We start from the raw sequence: 20700 nt of genomic DNA on the forward strand, positions 1-20700 counted from the left end.
TTTTTAAATGGACAGCATGGCTTAATGCCCTTCCATTCTATAGAAATGAAGCTGAAGTTACGAATTAGAACCACATATATAGTTTAGATGAGAAAAGTGACATGGAAAATGTTTTGCCATTGAAATCCATGGGGATGAGCAGAGCTACATGTTATACTGCAGCCAGCCAGCAGGGGTGCTAGACCTATGCATGCTTCACTTTTTCGAGACACTATGCTGTCCTTGGAGTCTTCCTACACACAATCATTCTGTAGCATAAGTCATGGCATGGCAGCATGGTGGTGTAGTGGTTAGCGCTGTCGCCTCAGCAAGAAGGTCCGGGTTCGAGCCCCGTGGCCGGCGAGGGCCTTTCTGTGTGGAGTTTGCATGTTCTCCCCGTGTCCGCGTGGGTTTCCTCCAGGTGCTCCGGTTTCCCCCACAGTCCAAAGACATGCAGGTTAGGTTAACTGGTGACTCTAAATTGACCGTAGGTGTGAATGGTTGTCTGTGTCTATGTGTCAGCCCTGTGATGACCTGGCGACTTGTCCAGGGTGTACCCCGCCTTTCGCCCGTAGTCAGCTGGGATAGGCTCCAGCTTGCCTGCGACCCTGTAGAAGGATAAAGCGGCTAGAGATGATGAGATGAGAAGTCATGGTTTGTACAGTTTGTATTTAGTATTTATGCCTGGGTTTAATTCTTTTTAAAAGTAGAACTGGACTTGATAAACTTTTTTTTTGTCGATTCGTTGTTGTGTATTAAAGCTGAGGGCTGAATCTGAGTAAAAATGAGGTCAGATGTGCGCTGGGGTTAAACATGACTCATTGAGGCTTACATAAATCAACCCAACACTAAGCCATGGCCACACGCCCACACTGCAAACACTGAGCTTTATCACACACGTGTCTGTGGGAAAGATTTATTTATTAAACACCTATACACATATTCAAACATCCTCACTCGTATTCACACACGATAGAGATAACATCTATATATAAAACCCCTGGCAGGGTGGCGTCATGAGAAGGCCTTAAGGCTGCTTTCCAGAGGGGTGGGGCCTCCCTCATGGGTGTGGCAGGGTTGTCTCAGGCCAGGTTTTTTTTCAGCATCGAGTGAAGCGTTCAAGTTTTTGAGACTCACACTGACACTATGGCATCCGTGGCAGAGCAGAAGGGACACAGGAATGATAAAACACTTGGATGCGAGGACGGAGAGACTACGCCAGGCTACCTGGCCAGGAGATGACGGTGAGCGCAACCCGACTGCGCTGCTCCTTCAGCATGGGCACGAGGGCAGAGTGACTCATACCCGCTGTGGGAAGTCCGTTCACGGCCACGATCATATCACCACACCTGAGGACAGAGACAGGAATAAGATCCACTGTGAAGCTATGATCAGAGTGTCAGAGAAACTCGTACACTGAAAAATATATTTGAATGTTTAACTTGACACAAATATTGTTCGAAAGAAATACAGGTGTGAGTGAGTGGTCAGATATGAAGCTCACTTGACAAAAACAGCACTGTGTGATGCATTTGGAAATGTTCATTCATCCTTAGTAACTGCCTGGTCTGTGTTCCAGTGTTTCCACAAGCATAGTAAAGAAATAATTTTAAAAATTTTCATTTATATAGTGCCTTTCACAATCCCAAGGTCGCTTTACGTTGGGGGGGGACTGACCGCATCCAAAAACAAACGAATAAACAAAACCTTTCAGATTTAGGCCACACCTATTTAAGTTTTAATGCAGAGAGGACAGTTTGGAGCACTAAACAGATACAGATCCCGAATACAAATTTAGATTTTTTTTAAGTGCTTATGTAAAAACAACAATAAATCAATCAATTTGAGCAGGCTGATCTAGGAGCTCAGCTTGTGATCACATGAAACAGCTTCCTGAATTCTACTAATGCAAATTAACACACAGACCCACAAAATGTTAATCATCGTGTTTTATTTTTACAGCTTTGGAAAATGTTTAAAAAATTTGCAAGGAATATGATGCAAATCAAGACTAACATGCTGAAATGCAAACATAGCAAACAGTGGATTAGCTATGCTGATGCAAATAATGCATTTCAGCATTATTAAAAATAGAGTGATAGTGATTGAAGGAGAGTGAGTGAGTGAGAGTTTAAACAAAGGAATTAAGAAAGAGATGGAGTTGATGAAGAGACAGACAGACAGACAGACAGAGAATGTGTGTGTGAGTGAAAACAGAGCAACACAGTGGTGTAGTGCTTAGCACTGTTGCCTCACAGCAAGAAGGTTCTGGGTTCGAAACCAGTGGCCGGCGAGGGCCTTACTGTGTGGAGTTTGCATGTTCTCCCCGTGTCTGTGTGGGTTTCCTCCGGGTGTTCCGGTTTCCCCCACAGTCCAAAGACATGCAGGTTAGGATAATTGGTGGCTCTAAATTGACCGTAGGTGTGAATGTGAGTATGAATGGTTGGTTGTCTCCATGTGTCAGCCCTGTGATGAGCTGGTGACTTGTCCAGGGTGGACCCCGCCTCTCACCCATAGTCAGCTGGGATAGGCTCCAGCTTGCCTGCAACCCTGTACAGGATAAGCGGCTACAGATGACGGATGGATGGATGGTTCTAATGAGAGGATACCTCCAATTAGAAAGAGAAAAAGAGGAGCAAAGAAAAAGATATGCTGTATTTACTGTATGTAAAGTACACCAACCTAACAACATTTACCAACTTGCTTTTAATCTCGAGGAGTGGTTAGGCCTTGAAAAATGAATTAAAGGCAATGGGAGGAAAAATGAGGGATGAAAAAATGGAAAGGAGGCATGATAGAGGTATAAAAAGAGGTGAAGGTATTATTTTATTTTGAAAATTGTCTATCTATCTGGGAGCAGTTTGGAAAAAAAATGCCCCATTCAAAATCTATGGGAAAAAATGGATGGATAAAAGATAAAAAAAGGGATGTGGGTGGAATATCAAAATGAAAAGTCAAACCCTTTGTGCTATTTACAAAACCTATGTAACAAAGTTTGAACGAAGTTTCTATGTTAAGTGGTTCTTGTAAAACAACAACGAAAAGCCTTTGTAAACAGCGTCATAAAAACATCAAGCTAGTTTTCAATAGTAATTAAATAGTTGGCTAGCTACCATATTTGTCATGTTTAATACGGTGTAGAGATGTTTCTAGGCCATTTTATTGGGTATTTAGGCATTATAAAAGCCAAAAACAGTTACATGAAAGAAAGTGTTATTACTTGATAGGATTTAACAATGGTGTGTTGAACATTGGACTCACTTTAGGCGGCCATCGTAATAGGCAGGAGTTCCTAACACAATGGTCTTGATGAAAAACGCCTGGTTGATGTGATTGTCCTCGTAACCTCCGACAATACTGAAGCCCCAGCTACCAGGGTGACTCCGGCGCAGGACAATCTCATGGCTACTGTTCAGGTAGCTGCAAATACCAAAGAATAAATAATGGACATCACACTGAGTGTAAAATACATTAACTTAACGAGATTGGATTTTTTTTTAGGCACAAAACACTTCAGCACCTCGCAGCACCTGCAGGCTGATCCTAAGCTCTGGTTTCTATCTACACGTCCTCCTCACATCTGTATGGGTTTCCTCCATTTTCAATTCTCCTCAGGGCTTTGAACCAGAATTTTTTTCCTATTGGTTCGTTCCGAACAGAAACGGAATTTTAACGTTTCCGGTTTTGGGTTCCACCATTAAATAGACGTTCCCGAACCGGTTAGAACAAAAAAATTTCGTTCCCGGAACAGTTAATTATGTTCCCTGTCAGCTGTTTAACAAATGGCTATAAAATTATGTCTCTGTCTCATCCAGCTTAAGCCAAATGTAGGCTAATTCTATTACAACCTTCATTAAATAAGACAAGAAATAATTCAAAACAATTATTATTTCAAATGTTGGCGATTTGGATTCTCAGTATGTCTTCCCATCTACACAAACAGAAAAAGTGCCAAAAATGAAAGATAATTCGTTTAGTGTGTTACCAAAGGCTAGTCAGGCCCTATAGAGGGCTACCGCATGACGTCACCCTGCCGCGAGATTTTGTTAGGCGCCATATTGGAAGACCAAGTACACATCTATGCAAGTACATACATACATAAAACAAACTACACCTGAAATGTAGCCAGGGCCGGTTCTGCCCTAATCTGGACCCGGGTGCAACATCGCGCAAACCCCCCCCCCCCCCCCCCCCCCCAAAAAAAAAAACAGTCTAAATCAGGACAACCACAACCATCACATAACTATAACTATAAACATTTTATATCAACTATTTTAACTAAATGGGCTATAATAAATAAGCCTGCAGGCAGCCACGGCGGGCTGCCTCAGAAAAGTAACCATTCAATGACACAACTGAAAGCCTGCAGCCACGGCGGGCTGCCTCAGAAAAGTAACCATTTGTCCTACCTTAAAACTCGTTTTGCTTTTTCTGCCTCCTTTTTTGTATTTTCGACCCTCCGTTTATTTTCTTTCCTTTTCTGAAAACCCAATTTGTGTCCAGACATTTTGTTCTGCTACCAGTGAACTAACTCGTCAGGTCTCGTCTCTCGAGCCCGCGATGATTCCCGTGGGAAGGGCAACAATTGATACATTTTTACAAACAGCCAATAGGGAAGTTGCAACGTTCAGGCTCTTCTTTGCTCAGACTCTCAGTAATGCACTTACTCACTTATTATCACGTGGAGACGTGATAGTAGTCCACCTTCCCGCTCTCTCCATTCAGTCAGCGAACGTCACACAGGAAGTGAACCCCAGCGGGTTATAGAAACTTGCGCAGGAGAAGAATGACTTTTTTATTTGTAGGCTACGGAAACTTTGAGGAACGAAATAAAAACCGGTATTAACCGGTTACCATTATTTTTAATAAGCGTTTCTGTTCCGGAACATAAAAAATAATAACGTTTCTGGTTTCGTTTCTGTTCCATGTGAAATAGAAAAAGTTCCTGGTTTTCGTTTTCATTCCTTGAACCGGTTCAAAGCCCTGATTCTCCTCTTGTGCAGGTAAGTGGATTGGCTATGCTATGGTGTGAATGGTGTGTGTGCACGGTGCCCAGTGAAAGCAGAGGAGAAGGTGAAAGGTTGTCAATGCTTTCACTGCAGTTGCTATTCAACTCACAAATCTGGACTCTGGTGCTTGTTGTCAAGGCAGGGATTCTGCCAGGTGAAGATATGCAGTATGATGCATTAAGAAGATAAGATGTTGGGATTTTGAAAGTCTTGTAGGCAATTTCAGGAAACAGTTCAGAAGGGCAGAAAGAAGATAAAAAGCAGAGATGAACATCAGGTCCGCAGACGGTCAAAGAAAGAGGGGACAGCTGCAGAGTGCGAGTGAGGGGGGAGTAAAGGAAGACTGGATGGAGGTGATTTGGCACAGCACCATGAAAAAGGAAGGAGACGGACAGATGCAGAGGAGAGGGGGATCGCGGAAGAGAGGACACAGTGAATGAGAGACGGAGGAGACTGAAAGCCCTCTGTGTCCCAGCCTCATAGGGAGAGACTGATTTTACAACATGACACTTTCAGCTCACGAACCAACTGCGCGCGCGCACACACACGCATATAATCCCTTGGCCTACATTTCAAAAATAGCTCCATTTCCGCGTCTCGTCTCTCTTATCTCTGTACCGTCCTCTGTCTCTGATGACACTGTGTTGAGAACACAAGGAATAAGGAGGTGAACTTAACACCCTGCACACTCATGGCTCTCTGCCACATCACTCTCCCTGGTGTCATTTTATTCGGATCACTGCTCACCAAGGCCAGGTAGTTATTTTTAAAGCATCCCAGCAGAACAATTGTTACCGGTCCGAAAATAGAAACGTTTTGAAAAACGCTATTCCCCCTCCTGTGTTCAAGCGCAGCTAAAATGCAGCGCTATTTATCTTCCTCATTCCTGTAACAGCTCCCACGAGATTTCACATTGCATTCCTTCATTAAGCCAACAAGAAACAAAGCCTCACCTGGGCAGGCCCAACCACATGACCCAGGACGGTGACCAGCTGGCGTCGTAATCGCTCTCGTGGTGAGGCAGGAGGCCCTCATCCTGTCCCGGCTCGTCCACCGTGCTCACCTCCAGCGCCCGCAGCTGCACAGAACACGAGGTGGCACTGGATTTCAACGTGCCCACGGCATCACTGTGGCTCAGGGATGTCAAGTCCTGACCGTTGATGCTCAGCAGCACGTCTCCTGAGCACACAGTGAAGTGAAGGTTAATGAGCCGAGTTTAAAAACAGGCACAGCAGAGGGAGGCCTTCGCATGGAACACATTATCATCATGACCTCAGTATTAATCATAGTGTTATCTCTTATTTTATTATATTTTAAATTCTTCTGCTTTACTTACAGTCAGTTACAAAATTATTGGCACCCCTCCAAATGGCAGGATGAGGTACAAAATAAATTTCACCCACAAATTCTAGAAACTACATTCTTTTTAAAATAATTCTCATGAGAGCCTTTTTTATAACTTTTATAAAAAATATTTTTTTTCCCTTCAGAATCGTAATTCGAGAGTTGACAATCTTTATTTTAATTATTGGTTATTATATTTAGTAGTATTATTTTGTTTGTTTTTTACACTATTATTAATTAATTAATTAGGTTTTTTTTAAAGAGTTTGTTATTTATTCTTTTTTCTTGTGTTTTTAAAGCATTGTTATCAGCACTTTAAATGTATAAAATATACCATGTAATGTATTATAATAATAATAATAATGTACATTTCAAAAATCAAATCTTTTTCCAAAAACCCTGTAATTTGCAATATGTCCATGAACTGCTACTTTAACAACACTGATGCGATCTTCAAAGTTCTCCTTTAATCAACAATGTTGTAAAACTGTAAAAAGACAGAAAGAGAAGATGGTAGTGTGACTGACCCCGTTTGATTCGTCCATCACGTGACAGGCAGCCATGCGGTTGGACGCTCGTGACAAAGATGGGCAGCTCACCACTCTTACTGCCCCGCCCCCCAGCCACGGTCATTCCCAGTGACTCATGCGGCTCTTTCTTCACAGTGATGTGTTTTTCCTTGCAGGTGACACACTGAGAGAGGTCCTGAGACAAAATTACAAAAACATGCAAATTGCAAATCTTTCTCAGATGCCCCTTTTCCACCAAAGCAGTTCCAGGGCTGGTTCAGGGCCAGTGCTTAGTTTGGAACTGGGTTTTCTGTTTCCACTGACAAAGAACTGGCTCTGGGGCCAGAAAAACCGGTTCCAGGCTAGCACCAACTCTCTGCTGGGCCAGAGGAAAGAACCGCTTACTTCAGCGGGGGGGCGGAGTTGTTAAGACCAACAGCAATAACAAGACCGCGAAAGATCGCCATTTTTAAGTGACGAGAAGCAGCAGCTGTACAAACGCGAAGTCATCCATTATTATTATTGTTGTTGTTGCTGCTGCTTCTTCCGCGTTGTTTTGCTTCGATATTCGCGCCAAGGTTTATGCAAACGTAGCGACGTAACTGACGTATACAGCGACGTAACTGACGTATACAGCGACGTAATGACGTGGCTTCCCTTAGCATCGCGAGCTATGGAAAAGCAAACTGGTTCTCAGCTGGCTCGCAAGTTGAACGAGTTGTGAACCAGCACCAGCACTGGCCCCGAACCAGCCCTGGAACTGATTTGGTGGAAAAGGGGTAAGAGAGGAACAGAAACTTATTCAAATACTAAACATGGCCTAAGAACATCTCACACTGTCAGAAATAGGGCTACAGTAGGAGTCTATTTCTGTCCCTCAAGGTACAGTCTACACTAATATAACCCAAGGTAACTATCCCTGTGTCCGAAATCACTCACTACTCACTATATAGTGGACTATACAGTGAGCTCACCATTTTGTAGTGCTGTCCGAATGTATAGTGAGAATTATTACACCTTATATAGTGCACTCAAAGTATTCCACAATGAATCATGAAAAGTAGTGTACAACCAATGGTCACTAACCAAGCGATATATCCCACCATGCATTGCGGTTGCGCTGAAAGGAAAAAAAAAGTATGTTGGGGTGAATGGATGGAGGAAGAAACACATTATAAATGGACATTCAAGTACAATTAAAAATAGTAAGAGAATAGAAAATAAGCTAAAATAGAATAAGACAAAAAATACAAGAATAAAAGTTACAGTGCAGAACGAGGAATTTATCACAAAGCCTCAAATTTGATTTAATAAAAGGCAGCAGCAAAGAAGAAAGTCTTCAACCTTGATTTGAAAGAACTGAAAGATACAGCAGACACAAAGTACAATACTTTGTATTTATTAATGTGGGAAATACGCTCAGTATAATATGGATTTATCACAAAAATACACACATGTATTTATTAGTTTGAAAACCCACCAGCCAATTGATCTGACACGTTTTAATTGTGCGACAGTAATGACATAAATAACAGTGCAACAGAGTAGTGTCCGAAAGTGGTTTTTTTTTTTTTCATTTTACCAACGAGCTCACTATATAGTCCTCTATATAGAATTCCCTATATAGTGAGTAGGGAGTAGTGAATGAGTGAGTGATTTCGGACACAGGATATGTATACCTTTGTAGGGCCAAAAAGGTAGATAGATGTTCCCAAGCAGTATATAAACAGGACAAATAAGTACCTTAGAGGGTACTGCCCCAGTGACAAGCCATTGTACCCCTAAAGGTACAATAATGTAGTTTATTTTCTGAGAGTGCACCTTTACATGATCCAAAGGTGCACTCTCGAGGACTGGGCCTCAGCATATGGTGTCTATCTTCTATTCAACCCCAAGGAGCCGGACAGTTTCCATTCAAGCAGATGGAACACAACATCAAATTCTGACCTTGCATTTGCCAACCTGAATGGTCCTTCTCCCCACCGTGTAGACCTTGCCTGTTTCCCAAAGTCTCAACATCAACCATCACTGATCATCCCTCATAACCCAATTGAGCCAATTACCACCAAACCAGTCCCCTCCTGGGACAAGGAATGCGATGCTCTCTGTGATGAATTCCTGAAAGCAGAACCTGTGGAAGAGGCCAACACAAAAATGTCTGACCTAATAGTCTGTCTAGACAGGAAACACCGTGAGAGATGGGCAGAAACAGTCCAAGGCATTGACTTTACCCACTCCAGCAGGATAGCATGGAAGACACTCAACCGTCTCACCAGTAGACGCTCCAAAGCACAGAAATGCCCTAATTTCTGTCTTAGCCAACTCCATCGCTGCTCAACTTCTTGAGAACAGTCATTTCAAGGACATCGACAAGGAACATACCCGCTCTGTGAAACAAGAGATCACTGAACTGTGGCGTGCTCCCAGTGTCAATGGCTTGTTATCAGCCCCCTTTACACCAGGAGAGCTCACATCTGCCACGAGCCAACTGAAGAGTGGAAAGACCCAGGGACCTGACAACATCCCCCCCCCAGAGTTCCTGATACACTGTGGCCCATGTTGTTTGGAATGAGTTCTAGCATTCTACTCATGCTGCCTCACCAACCAATCCATACCAAAGATCTGATGGAAGGCTACCATCATCGCCCTTCCCAAACCAAACAAGCCAGTGGATGAGGCAAAGAGCTACCACCCCATCTCACTCCTCTGTATACCCTTCAAACTCCTGGAATGGTTTCTCCTAGCCCAACTGGAACCAATTGTTGACCCCCAACTGCCAGATGAACAAGCAGGCTTCCGGCTGGGCCGCAGCACAGTTCACCAGATCATGAAGCTGATTAATGACATAGAAGACAGCTTCAGGAAAGGCCACAAGGCAGGCACAATTTTGGTAGACCTCACTGCTGCCTACGACACTGTTTGGCATCGGGGCCTAACACTGAAACTGCTTAGGACTGTCCCAGACCGGCTTAACTCTAGTTAATTTCATCTGCAACATCCTAGCCAACAGAAGCCTTGTCCTTAAGACCAGCGACGGACAGACCAGTAGGCCACAGCACCTCAAAAATGGAGTCCCCCAAGGATCAGTGCTCTCCCCAATGATGTTCAACTTGTACATCAGCGACTTACCCCGCACAACATCTCAACAATATGGCTACGCAGATGACCTAGCCTTACTTTATGCTGACAGCAATTGGCCCAAGGTAGAGGAGACACTCTTGACAGATATGGTCCAACTTGCAACATATCTCAAGAGATGGAGACTGAAGCTGAGCGCTGCCAAAACCACCTCAACTGCCTTCCACCTCAACAACAAGGAGGCCAACCACCAGCTCCAGATCAACCTTAATGGCTCACTCCTCCTGTACAACCCGACCCCAACCTACTTAGAGATGAAACTCGACCAGCAGCTTACTTACAGACATCACTTGGAGCCACTGCGTGCAAAGGTCTCCTCAAGAAACAATCTCCTACATCGCCTGGCGGGTTCCTCATGGGGTGCAAGAACATCTACTCTGTGAACCAGTGCCCTCACCCTGGTCTACAGTGCTGCAGAGTACACAGCACCAGTATGGTGTAGGAGTGTTCACACGAAAAAGCTGGATACAGCCCTAAATGATACCATGAGAATCATCACTGGATGCATCCAGACTACACCAACTGAGTTTCTGCCAGTCCTCTCAGGCATAGAACCTCCAGCTCTCTGTAGGGAACAACATACAGACAAGCTGGTCAATAAGGCCCAAAAGGATAAGACACATCTGCTACACAATATAGTAGAAGGATCGCAACACATGGGTTGACAGCGCCTACGCTCACGTCACCCATTTTCCTGCCATGCGACCACCCTCCTTGACACACCTTTCAACATCCTACAAGCATGGAGAGGCACCTGGCAACAGACTGCACACCCTGCTCAACTCAGCATCATCCTGAATACAGCACTACCCCCAGATGGCGACCTCCCAAGGAAAGAGTGGGTCACTTTGAACTGGATACGAACCGGGGTAGGCCGCTTCAATGCCAACATGCACTGATGGGGTCTGCGCCCATCTGCAGCCTGCACCTGAGCAGACTGTAGAGCATATCCACAGTGAATGCCCCACCTTTGGCCCGCCTGTGGATGTCGACCTCACGATCCCTAAGCAGTCCATGGTGAACTGGTTGCAGCACCTTTCTTATACAGATGTGGTCAGACGATTACATACAGTGACATGAATGTCATCTTGGATATGAATGCCGTGGCAATATTTGGGCTTTCAATGATGTCACTGAACTATTCTTTTTCTGTGGTAGAATGATTGTACAGCATACATCTTTAAAAAACAAACAAACTAGAATTCAGTGCACAATTTTCTTTGGGTTTTCTGAAATCAACACAGGGTCAAAAGTATACATGCAGGGTCAAAAATTTACATACGCTCACTTAGATTATTAATTCAGAGTTGCTGAAACTTCCAAAATGTCTCTTATCTTGCCAAGGCCAAGGTCTCTTAACTTCCTGTTAGGGGTTATGATTGACTACAGCTGGTAGCTTCTCTGTGCCTTCATAAAAAGGGTTTGTTTACAGCACTCATTGGATTGACCAACACAAGTAAAATGGGAAAGTCAAAGGAGTTCAGTGCAAATCTGAGAAAGAGGATCGCGAATGTACACAACTCCGGAATGTCTCTTAGAGCCACTTCTAAACAAACGCAGATCCCAAGATCAGTTCAAACAATTGTATGTAAGTTACTGGGAGGTGTAGTCACTTTGCCAAGCCACTTTGCTTCAAGTAAACGCAAACGGTCACCCTCAGCTGAAAGGAAATTGGTTCAGATGGTCAGGAACAACACAAGAACCACCATGACACAGCCCTGCCATGAACTGGAAGTTGATGGATCACTGTCTACAATTCAGTGAGTTCTATTTCGTTTCTCCTGACCGCCAGAGGCGGTGCTTTCAGCACATGGATATCCATCACACGAACGTGCAGGTCGAGTAATAGTAACAACAAAGTCACGTGTGACCTGGGTGACGTGACCCCGGCATAAAAGACCGGTAAACCCAGGAAGTGACCTCTTGCATCTTCTCGCGTTTGCAGGTTGTGAGTTGGATTGGAATTTGGACAAAGCGCTGTGTTAGTTTCGTTACCCGTAGGGTTGGGGCTGTGCTTACGCATCCTCCAAGAAACTGCGTTAAGTCCACCAATTCTTTTTCTCTTGTCGTTATATTCGTATTGATTTGTTACTCCGTTAAGCTGAGTGCTCTCGCTCGGTGGAGTTAGCTGATTAGCCCTCCGGGGCGGTGTCCTCGCCGCTGGAGGCCGGCTTGTTTCTTGTTCAGGTAAGCGGTTTTCATTCATTTAAATTAAAGCGGTGTTTCTCGCCGCTGTTTATCAGTTCTGTGGCGCACGGCGCCTATCTTTGTTAATATTATCAACCGCCTTGTTTTGTGCAGCCATGCCTCCGGCCTGCTCACGGGCCGGCTGTCTTGTGTGTTGTATTCGTATTGTTTGTTACTCCGTTAAGCTGAGTGCTCTCGCTCGGTGGAGTTAGCTGACTAGCCCTCCGAGGCGGTGTCCTCGCCGCTGGAGGCCGGCTTGCTTTCGTTCAGGTAAGCGGTTTTCATTCATTTAAATTAAAGCGGTGTTTCTCGCCGCTGTTTGTTATCAGTTCTGTGGCGCACGGCGCCTATCCTTGTTAATATTATCGACCGCTTTGTTTTGTGTAACCTTGCCTCCGGCCTGCTCATGGGCCGGCTGTCTTGTGTGTTTTAGCGGCGTATGATGTCTTCTCACGCTAGTGAGTGACTGTTTAGTTGCGTCCCGACCACGGGTGTGTCCGCCCGGTCGTTTTTTCGTTGCCGCCTGATTGTTTATTTTGGGATACTTACTTGGGGTGTTCTCGCCCTATTTTTTAAGTTCCCTTCTGCCAGCCAGGTGTCATGGACCTATTCTCTTGCTGCACCAACTGCCGGGCCCCCCTCGAGCCAGAGGACGGCCACCGCGAGTGCCCCTCGTGCCTGGGTATTGATCACCTGCGGCAGGGGCTGACGGACATGGCCTGTGCAGACTGCATGTGCCTGAGCGTGGCTGCGCGGACCGCCAGGCTGGCTCGGATGGATCCTCCGTCTGACATCCCCCGGGCCTCGGGGGGACAGGACAGGGTGCCGGCTGCAGCAGCAGGGCCCAGCAAGCGCCGTGGGGCTCCCCCACACGTCTCCGCTTCCAAGGCGAAAAAGAAGCGCCCGGGCGATTTGGCTCGGAAGGTGGAGGTGATGTCCACCGAGCTGGAGGAGATGAAGGCCCTGCTGGCGAATCTCCAGCCTCCGCCACAGGGCAGCAGTGTTCCCGCAGCCACCCCATCTGCCTGGCAGCCCGACCGTTCGCCATCACCACCGCTTCTGTCACCGGCCGTTGATGCACGCGGCCTGGATGAGCTGTCGATCCGGGCGTCGGAGAGCTTTGACTGCGGTGGGTCTGACGGTCAAGACTCCACCTCTCCGGCCGGTTCCCAGGCCACCAGCCATGGCACCATGGCAGCATCGGAAGGCGGACGCTCATCCATCCAGCCAACGCTGAGGGCTGCATTGGCCCGTCTGGGGTTGGACACGCCCCCGGTGGCCCAGCATCAGAGCGCTTTCTTCAGAGGCTCCACACAGCCTTCCTCGTTGTCTGTTCCGCCCTCGGCCCCATACATCGAGGAGTTACAGAGGTGTTGGGCGGACCCTAGACGCCATTCCCACCTCCCTAGTGACTGCAGGGCCCTGGCAGCAATGCAGGACGCCCCTACCTACGGCCTCCAGCAGATGCCCAACATTGAGCCCTCCGTGGCTGCCCTCGTCCTTTCGCCCAACGAGGCTCTGCGGCCTGACGCCCAATGCCCCCGCACTCAATGCCGCGCGACCGACGACCTCATCGTGCGGGGATACAACACGGCAGCACGAATGGGTCGTATTGACAATTCCATGTCCCATCTGCTGCTGGCCCTCGCCCAGACGCTGGAGGGGACGAGCGCGGCATCACGGGAGCTGTGCGACGCGGCTCTCCAGGCCTTTGCCTACTCGTCGCGGGAACTGGGCCGGCTGATGTCGTATCTCACCCTCGCCCGCTGGCAGATATGGCTGGCGCAGTCCCCTCTGGCCGAGCCCGACCGGCGTGTGCTGCGCTCTCTCCCTGTTGTCCCCGGGGAGCTGTTTGGCGAGGCCGCTCAGCAAGCCCTGGACCGGAGTGCCCAGGTCGTCCAGGCGCGACAGCAGTTCGCTGGCCTCTGCCAGGCCCACCACCACGGCAACGCTGCCCAGTCCTTCAGGGGGCCCACACCGACTCTGTCTCGGCCACGCACCCGCCAGGAGACCAGACGGGTTGATGACTTTCGTCGCCCCACCACCTCCCGGACCCGCGGCGCTGCCCCCTACACCCAGTCCGCTCCTCGTCGCCCCCATGGTGACCGACGGGGGCGGTCTGGGTGGCGCTGACATCAGCGCACCGGCGGTCGGCCGCTTTTCCAGCGAACAGCTCCAAAGCTGGAGAGCGTTGACCCCAGACCCCTGGGTGCCGGTGACCCTCACCGAGGGTTACCGCATCCAGTTCTGCTGCCGACCGCCGCGTTTTCATGGGGTCAAACACACCACCGTGAGCCATCCGGGGAAGTCCCTCGTACTCCGGCAGGAAATCGCCACCCTCCTGGAGAAAGGAGCAATCTCTCCCGTCGACAGGCAGAGACAGCAAGGTGGGTTCTACTCCAGGTATTTTCTGGTTCCGAAGAAGGACGGCGGTATCCACCCGATCCTCGACCTGAGGTCCCTCAACTCCCATTTGAAGACCATGAGATTCCGCATGCTGCGTTCAATGTATGTCTTACACCACATCCAGGCGGGCGACTGGTTTGCCACCGTCGACCTGAAAGACGCCTATTTCCATGTTCCCATCGCGCCACACCACAGGCAGTTCCTGCGGTTTGCCTTCAAGGGCCAGGCTTTCGAGTTCAATGTTTTGCCCTTTGGGATATCGCTGGCACCCCGTGTGTTCACCAGGTGTGTGGCAGCGGCATTGGCACCACTTCAGGCAAGGGGTTGCGTGTCCTGCCTTACCTGGACGACGGGCTCGTCTGTTCACGGTCAGCAGCTCAGGCCTGCACCGACATCGCGACTGTGCTCTCACATGTCGCAGAGCTGGGGCTCAGGGTGAATTACAAGAAGAGCTCGCTGGTGCCCAGCCAGGAGACGACTTTCTTGGGCATGCACCTGGATTCGAGGTCGTTGATGGCAACCCCCTCCCAGACCAGGATCCACAACATCTGCCTGCTGCGTGGCCGCTTCGGACGGGGCAGGTCACTCACCCTGAAGACCTTTCAGTGCCTGCTGGGCATGCTTACGGCAGCCTCCTCTCTGGTCCAACTGGGGCTCCTGGACTTGCGTCCACTTCAGAGGTGGCTCAACGGTCTCCACCTCCACCTGGCGCTACGGGCTGTGTTCCTCGGCCTACAGCACTTCCTCCCAGGCCTGGCCGGCAGACACGTCCTGGAGCGGACGGACAACGCTACGGTAGTGTACTACATCAACCACCAGGGAGGCACCAAGTCCCTCCAGTGCTTGGAAGTGGCCGGCCAACTTCTGCGGTGGGCCCATCGACATCTCTTGAGCCTGCGTGCCATGTACTTACCAGGCACTGCCAACAGGGCAGCGGATCTGCTGTCCCGCCAGAACCCCGATCCCGGGGAATGGAGACTCAACCCAGCGGTGGTTCTCGCCATCTGGGAACGTTTTGGCAGGGCAGAGGTGGACCTCTTTGCCTGCCAGGAGTCGACACACTGCCCTCTGTGGTTCAGCCTCCACGGCCCCAGTCCCCTGGGCCAGGATGCGCTGGCGCATGCTTGGCCGAGGCAACTGCTGTATGCCTTCCCCCCCTCTGCCGCTGATCGTGCCAACCCTACACAGGGTTGCGATGGACCACCATGGGCTGCTGCTTGTCGCCCCTCGGTGGCCGGGCCGAGTGTGGTTTCCCAAGTTGCTGCAACTTCTGAACGGCGACCCCTGGTGCCTGCCAGTGAGGATGGACCTGCTATCACAGCTGGGAGGGCAGATCTGGCACCCGGATCCAGCCCGTCTGCAGCTCTGGGTGTGGCCGCTGAAGGGCCGGACCCCCTGCTAGGTCTTTGTGAGCCGGCAGTGGTCAACACCATTGCAAGCTCTCGGGCACCCTCCACCAATGCCCTCTACGCCAACAGATGGAGGCTTTTCTCCAACTGGTGCTTAACTTGGGGGGAGGAGCCTACATGCTGCCCCCTGCCGACCATTCTACTGTTCCTCCAGTCTCTGTTTGATAAGGGTCTTACTCCTTCCACCATCAAGGTCTATGCAGCTGCCATCTCTGCTCAGCATGCCAGAGTTGGGGGAAGGACCGTGGGGTCCCACCCCTTGGTGGCACGTTTCTTGAAGGGTGCTCTCCGGTTGAGACCCCCCCCGACGGAGCCGGGTACCCACATGGGATCTTCACTTGGTGCTGCAGGCTCTCTGCGACGCACCGTTTGAGCCCCTGGTCATGGCAGACATTTCATGGCTCTCCCTGAAGACTGCCTTTCTTCTGGCCATTACATCGACGAGGCGCGTCGGGGAATTACACGCGCTGTCAGTCAGTGGGGAGTGCCTGCAGTGGCACTCCGGCGACAGTGGGGTCACTCTGTGGCCTAACCCCTCTTTCCTCCCGAAGACCCTCTCTGCTACCTTCGTCAACCAGCCCCTTAGCCTTGTGGCATTCGAGGCGGGCCATGGTGAGAGGTCGGAACTTTTATGCCCAGTTCGCGCCCTCAGGGTGTACGTGTCCCGTACAGAGGGCTTCCGTAGGAGTGACGCCCTGTTTCTGTGCCACACAGGGCCGAGGAGGGGTCTGGCGCTCTCTAAGCAGAGGCTATCCAAGTGGATAGTCGAGGCCATATTACATGCCTACAGGCACAGTGGCTCCCCGATTCCTCCGGCTGTCAGGGCGCACTCTGCACGGGGCGTGGTGGCCTCATGGGCATCACTGAAGGGCGTGCCCCTTTCAGACATATGCAGCGCAGCCTCCTGGGCTTCCAGCTGCACCTTCACCAGGTTTTACCGTCTTAATGTCGTCCCACATAATCCTGTGGCGACGGCTGTCATTCCAGGCCCGTCGCAGCAGCACTGAGTACAGGTAGGCACTCCTCATGACCTGGTTGGTATTAGTCATCCATGTGCTGAAAGCACCGCCTCTGGCGGTCAGGAGAAATGAAATAGAACGAGGGTTATGTATATAACCGCGGTTCTATGAGTTTTGGATGACCGCCAGAGCTTGGCAGTCACTCGGAGTGTACACGAGAAGATTTGCCAAGAGGTCACTTCCTGGGTTTACCGGTCTTTTATGCCGGGGTCACGGGGTGACGTCACCCAGGTCACACGTGACTTTGTTGTTACTATTACTCGACCTGCATGTTCGTGTGATGGATATCCATGTGCTGAAAGCACCGCCTCTGGCGGTCATCCGAAACTCATAGAACCGCGGTTATATACATAACCCTCGTTTTATATATCACCATGGACTAAGAGGCTGCTATCCAAGAAATAACCCCCTGCTCCAAAATTGACACCTTCAAGCTTAACTAAAGTTTGCAACTGACCACATGGACAAAGGAAAAGCCTTCTGGAGGAAAGCTGTACAGTCACATGAGACAAAGATTGAGTTGTTTGGCCACAATGACCATGATGTACAGACTGACACTGTACGAGCTGGTGGTGGTAGCAGCATCATGCTCTGGGGTGGTTTTACTGCCAGTGGAACTGGTTCATTGCACAAAGTGGATGGAATAATGAAGAAGGAGGACTACCTCATAATTCAGCATAACCTCAAACCATTGGAAAACTTGAACATGACTGGGAGTCACAACAGGACAATGAACCTAAACACGCATCAGAGCTGGTTGTGGAGGATAAAGCAGGCTAACATTAAGCTTAAAACAAGTCCTGACTTCAACCTTATTGAAAATATAGGGACCATGCTTATAAGGCGAGTCCATGCCAACAAAAAACAACAACAACAAATTCAATTGAACTCTACCAATTCTACCATGAAGAGTCGTGAAATATCCAACCAGAATTCTGCCAGAAGCTTGTTCATGGTAAACAAAAATGTTTGATCAAGATGAATCTTGCAAAGAGACATTTTACCCAAATATTAGGTGTGCTGTATGTAAATTTTTGACCCTGCATGTATACTTTTGACCCTGTGTTGATTTCAGAAAACCAAAAGAAAATTGTGCATGAAATTTGTTTTGTTTTTTTGTAAATTAAATATTTATGCTGTACAATAATTCTGCCACAGAAAAAAGAACAGTTCAGAGAAATCACTGAAAGTCCAAATATTGCCAAGACATTCATATCCAGGATGACATTCATGTCACTGTATGTAAACTTCTGACAACTATATCTAATACAGCTGTCTTCTCATATGAAAGACGAAGTACACAATCCAGTTTATATAATACAGTATGAGGAAAAATATCCATAGTTAATCTGTGCTTCTAGCTCTGCCGTTCTGCTCTATTACCGAAAATGCAAAAGAGCACACTGGGGATGTCTCCCAACATTGTTTGACCTCAGACTGACTCTAACTAAGGAATAAAACACTTTATTCTATCCACATTCACTGGATATGAGCAATTGTACACTCTGATTGGCTACTCTACTACTAGGCTATCAGCTCATATACCGTGAGTAGAGAAAAACTAAATGGCAGAGTGTGTTGCTGAACCAACCGAAATAAAAACTGTACTCGAAAACTAAACCCCCCCCCCAACAAAATATGGATTAAAAGTATTTGATGGTAAGACCGTATCTTTTTAAAAACATTTTTCAAGAATTATTATTATTATAGCATTTTTCACAAATTGCTACAGTCATTGCGCTGGTTTGTTTACATTCTAAGTGGAAATGATTTTGTCAGACATTTTTATGCCTCCGCCACCTTAAGGTGCAGGAGTCATTATGTTTTCGGGTTGTCCGTCTGTCCGTGCGTGCGTCCGTGCGTGCGTCCATCCCGAAACCTTGTGAACACGATATCTCAAAGGCTAATGAAAGGAATTTCACCAAACTTTCACCATTTGTACGCTTTGAGACAAACATGAACTAATTAGATTTTGAGGTTAAAAGGTCACAGGTAAAGATTACTGTGAGGTCAAATGTCCATCCCCAAACCTTGTGAACGCCATATCTCAAAGACTAATGAAAGGAATTTCACCAAACTTTCACCATTTGTGCACTTTGGGACAAAGATGAAATGATTAGATTTTGAGATCAAAAGGTCTAAGGTCAAGGTCACTGTGAGGTCAAATGTCTGTCCGAAAACCTTGTGAACACAATATCTCCAAGGCGAATGAAAGGAATTTCACCAAACTTTCACCATTTGTGCATTTGGGGACAGACATTAACTGATTAGATTTTGAAGTTAAAAGGTCACAGGTCAAGATTACTGTGAGGTCTAATGTCCATCCCCAAATCACAACTTAATAAGGCGTGTAGCCTACCAGGCAGAGGCATCCCCATCGACGCCAATGGCGTCGAGTTCTATCTAGTTGTATAAAGTTTTCACAACCCCGATTCCAAAAAAGTTGGGACAAAGTACAAATTGTAAATAAAAATGGAATGCAATAATATTTACAAATCTCAAAAACTGATATTGTATTCACAATAGAACATAGACAACATATCAAATGTCGAAAGTGAGACATTTTGAAATTTCATGCCAAATATTGGCTCATTTGAAATTTCATGACAGCAACACATCTCAAAAAAGCTGGGACAGGGGCAATAAGAGACTGGAAAAGTTAAAGGTACAAAAAAGGAACAGCTGGAGGACCAAATTGCAACTCATTAGGTCAATTAGCAATAGGTCATTAACATGACTGGGTATAAAAAGAGCATCTTGACGCTGTGTCATTCGGACTAAAGAGGAGAAGGACGACCCAAGTTGTTATCAGCGCTCAGTTCAGAAGCCTGCATCTCTGATGGTATGGGGTTGCATTAGTGCGTGTGGCATGGGCAGCTTACACATCTGGAAAGACACCATCAATGCTGAAAGGTATATCCAGGTTCTAGAGCAACATATGCTCCCATCCAGACGACGTCTCTTTCAGGGAAGATCTTGCATTTTCCAACATGACAATGCCAAACCACATACTGCATCAATTACAGCATCATGGCTGCGTAGAAGAAGGGTCCGGGTACTGAACTGGCCAGCCTGCAGTCCAGATCTTTCACCCATAGAAAACATTTGGCGCATCATAAAACGGAAGATACGACAAAAAAGACCTAAGACAGTTGAGCAACTAGAATCCTACATTAGACAAGAATGGGTTAACATTCCTATCCCTAAACTTGAGCAACTTGTCTCCTCAGTCCCCAGACATTTACAGACTATTGTAAAGAGAAAAGGGGATGTCTCACAGTGGTAAACATGGCCTTGTCCCAACTTTTTTGAGATGTGTTGTTGTCATGAAATTTAAAATCACCTAATTTTTCTCTTTAAATGATACATTTTCTCAGTTTAAACATTTGATATGTCATCTATGTTCTATTCTGAATAAAATATGGAATTTTGAAACTTCCACATCATTGCATTCCGTTTTTATTTACAATTTGTACTTTGTCCCAACTTTTTTGGAATCAGGGTTGTATTTATTGAATTTGCAAAAACTAAAAATACTCTGTTTCTCAAAATCCAGTGACTGTGGATAGAATAAAACAGTTATTCCACTCAATCTTGTCGTACATGGCTTATAGTCAACTCGGCTCTACGCACCTTGTCGGCTATCAGCTCATGTATGACTCAATTTTTTGGTGTCCAACACAAAACTTTACAGCGATCG

The 20700-nt window shown here is 47.4% G+C and overlaps 1 protein-coding gene across 1 annotated transcript in view; it reads right to left on the reverse strand.

The window, feature by feature from the left end:
• Positions 1-954: 954 nt before the first annotated feature.
• Positions 955-20700, reverse strand: part of lnx2a (ligand of numb-protein X 2a) — a 49041-nt gene continuing 29295 nt past the window's right edge. Inside the window, exons 8-11 of the mRNA XM_060899846.1 lie at positions 6860-7037; positions 5942-6167; positions 3241-3399; positions 955-1328 (exon numbers count right to left, since the gene is read on the reverse strand). Of these exons, the coding sequence (XP_060755829.1) occupies positions 1193-1328; positions 3241-3399; positions 5942-6167; positions 6860-7037 (699 nt within the window). The 3' untranslated portion in view covers positions 955-1192. The remainder of the gene's footprint in view (positions 1329-3240; positions 3400-5941; positions 6168-6859; positions 7038-20700) is intronic.

Source organism: Neoarius graeffei, chromosome 19 (genome assembly GCF_027579695.1).
Source record: "Neoarius graeffei isolate fNeoGra1 chromosome 19, fNeoGra1.pri, whole genome shotgun sequence".
Classification (NCBI taxonomy): domain Eukaryota; kingdom Metazoa; phylum Chordata; class Actinopteri; order Siluriformes; family Ariidae; genus Neoarius; species Neoarius graeffei.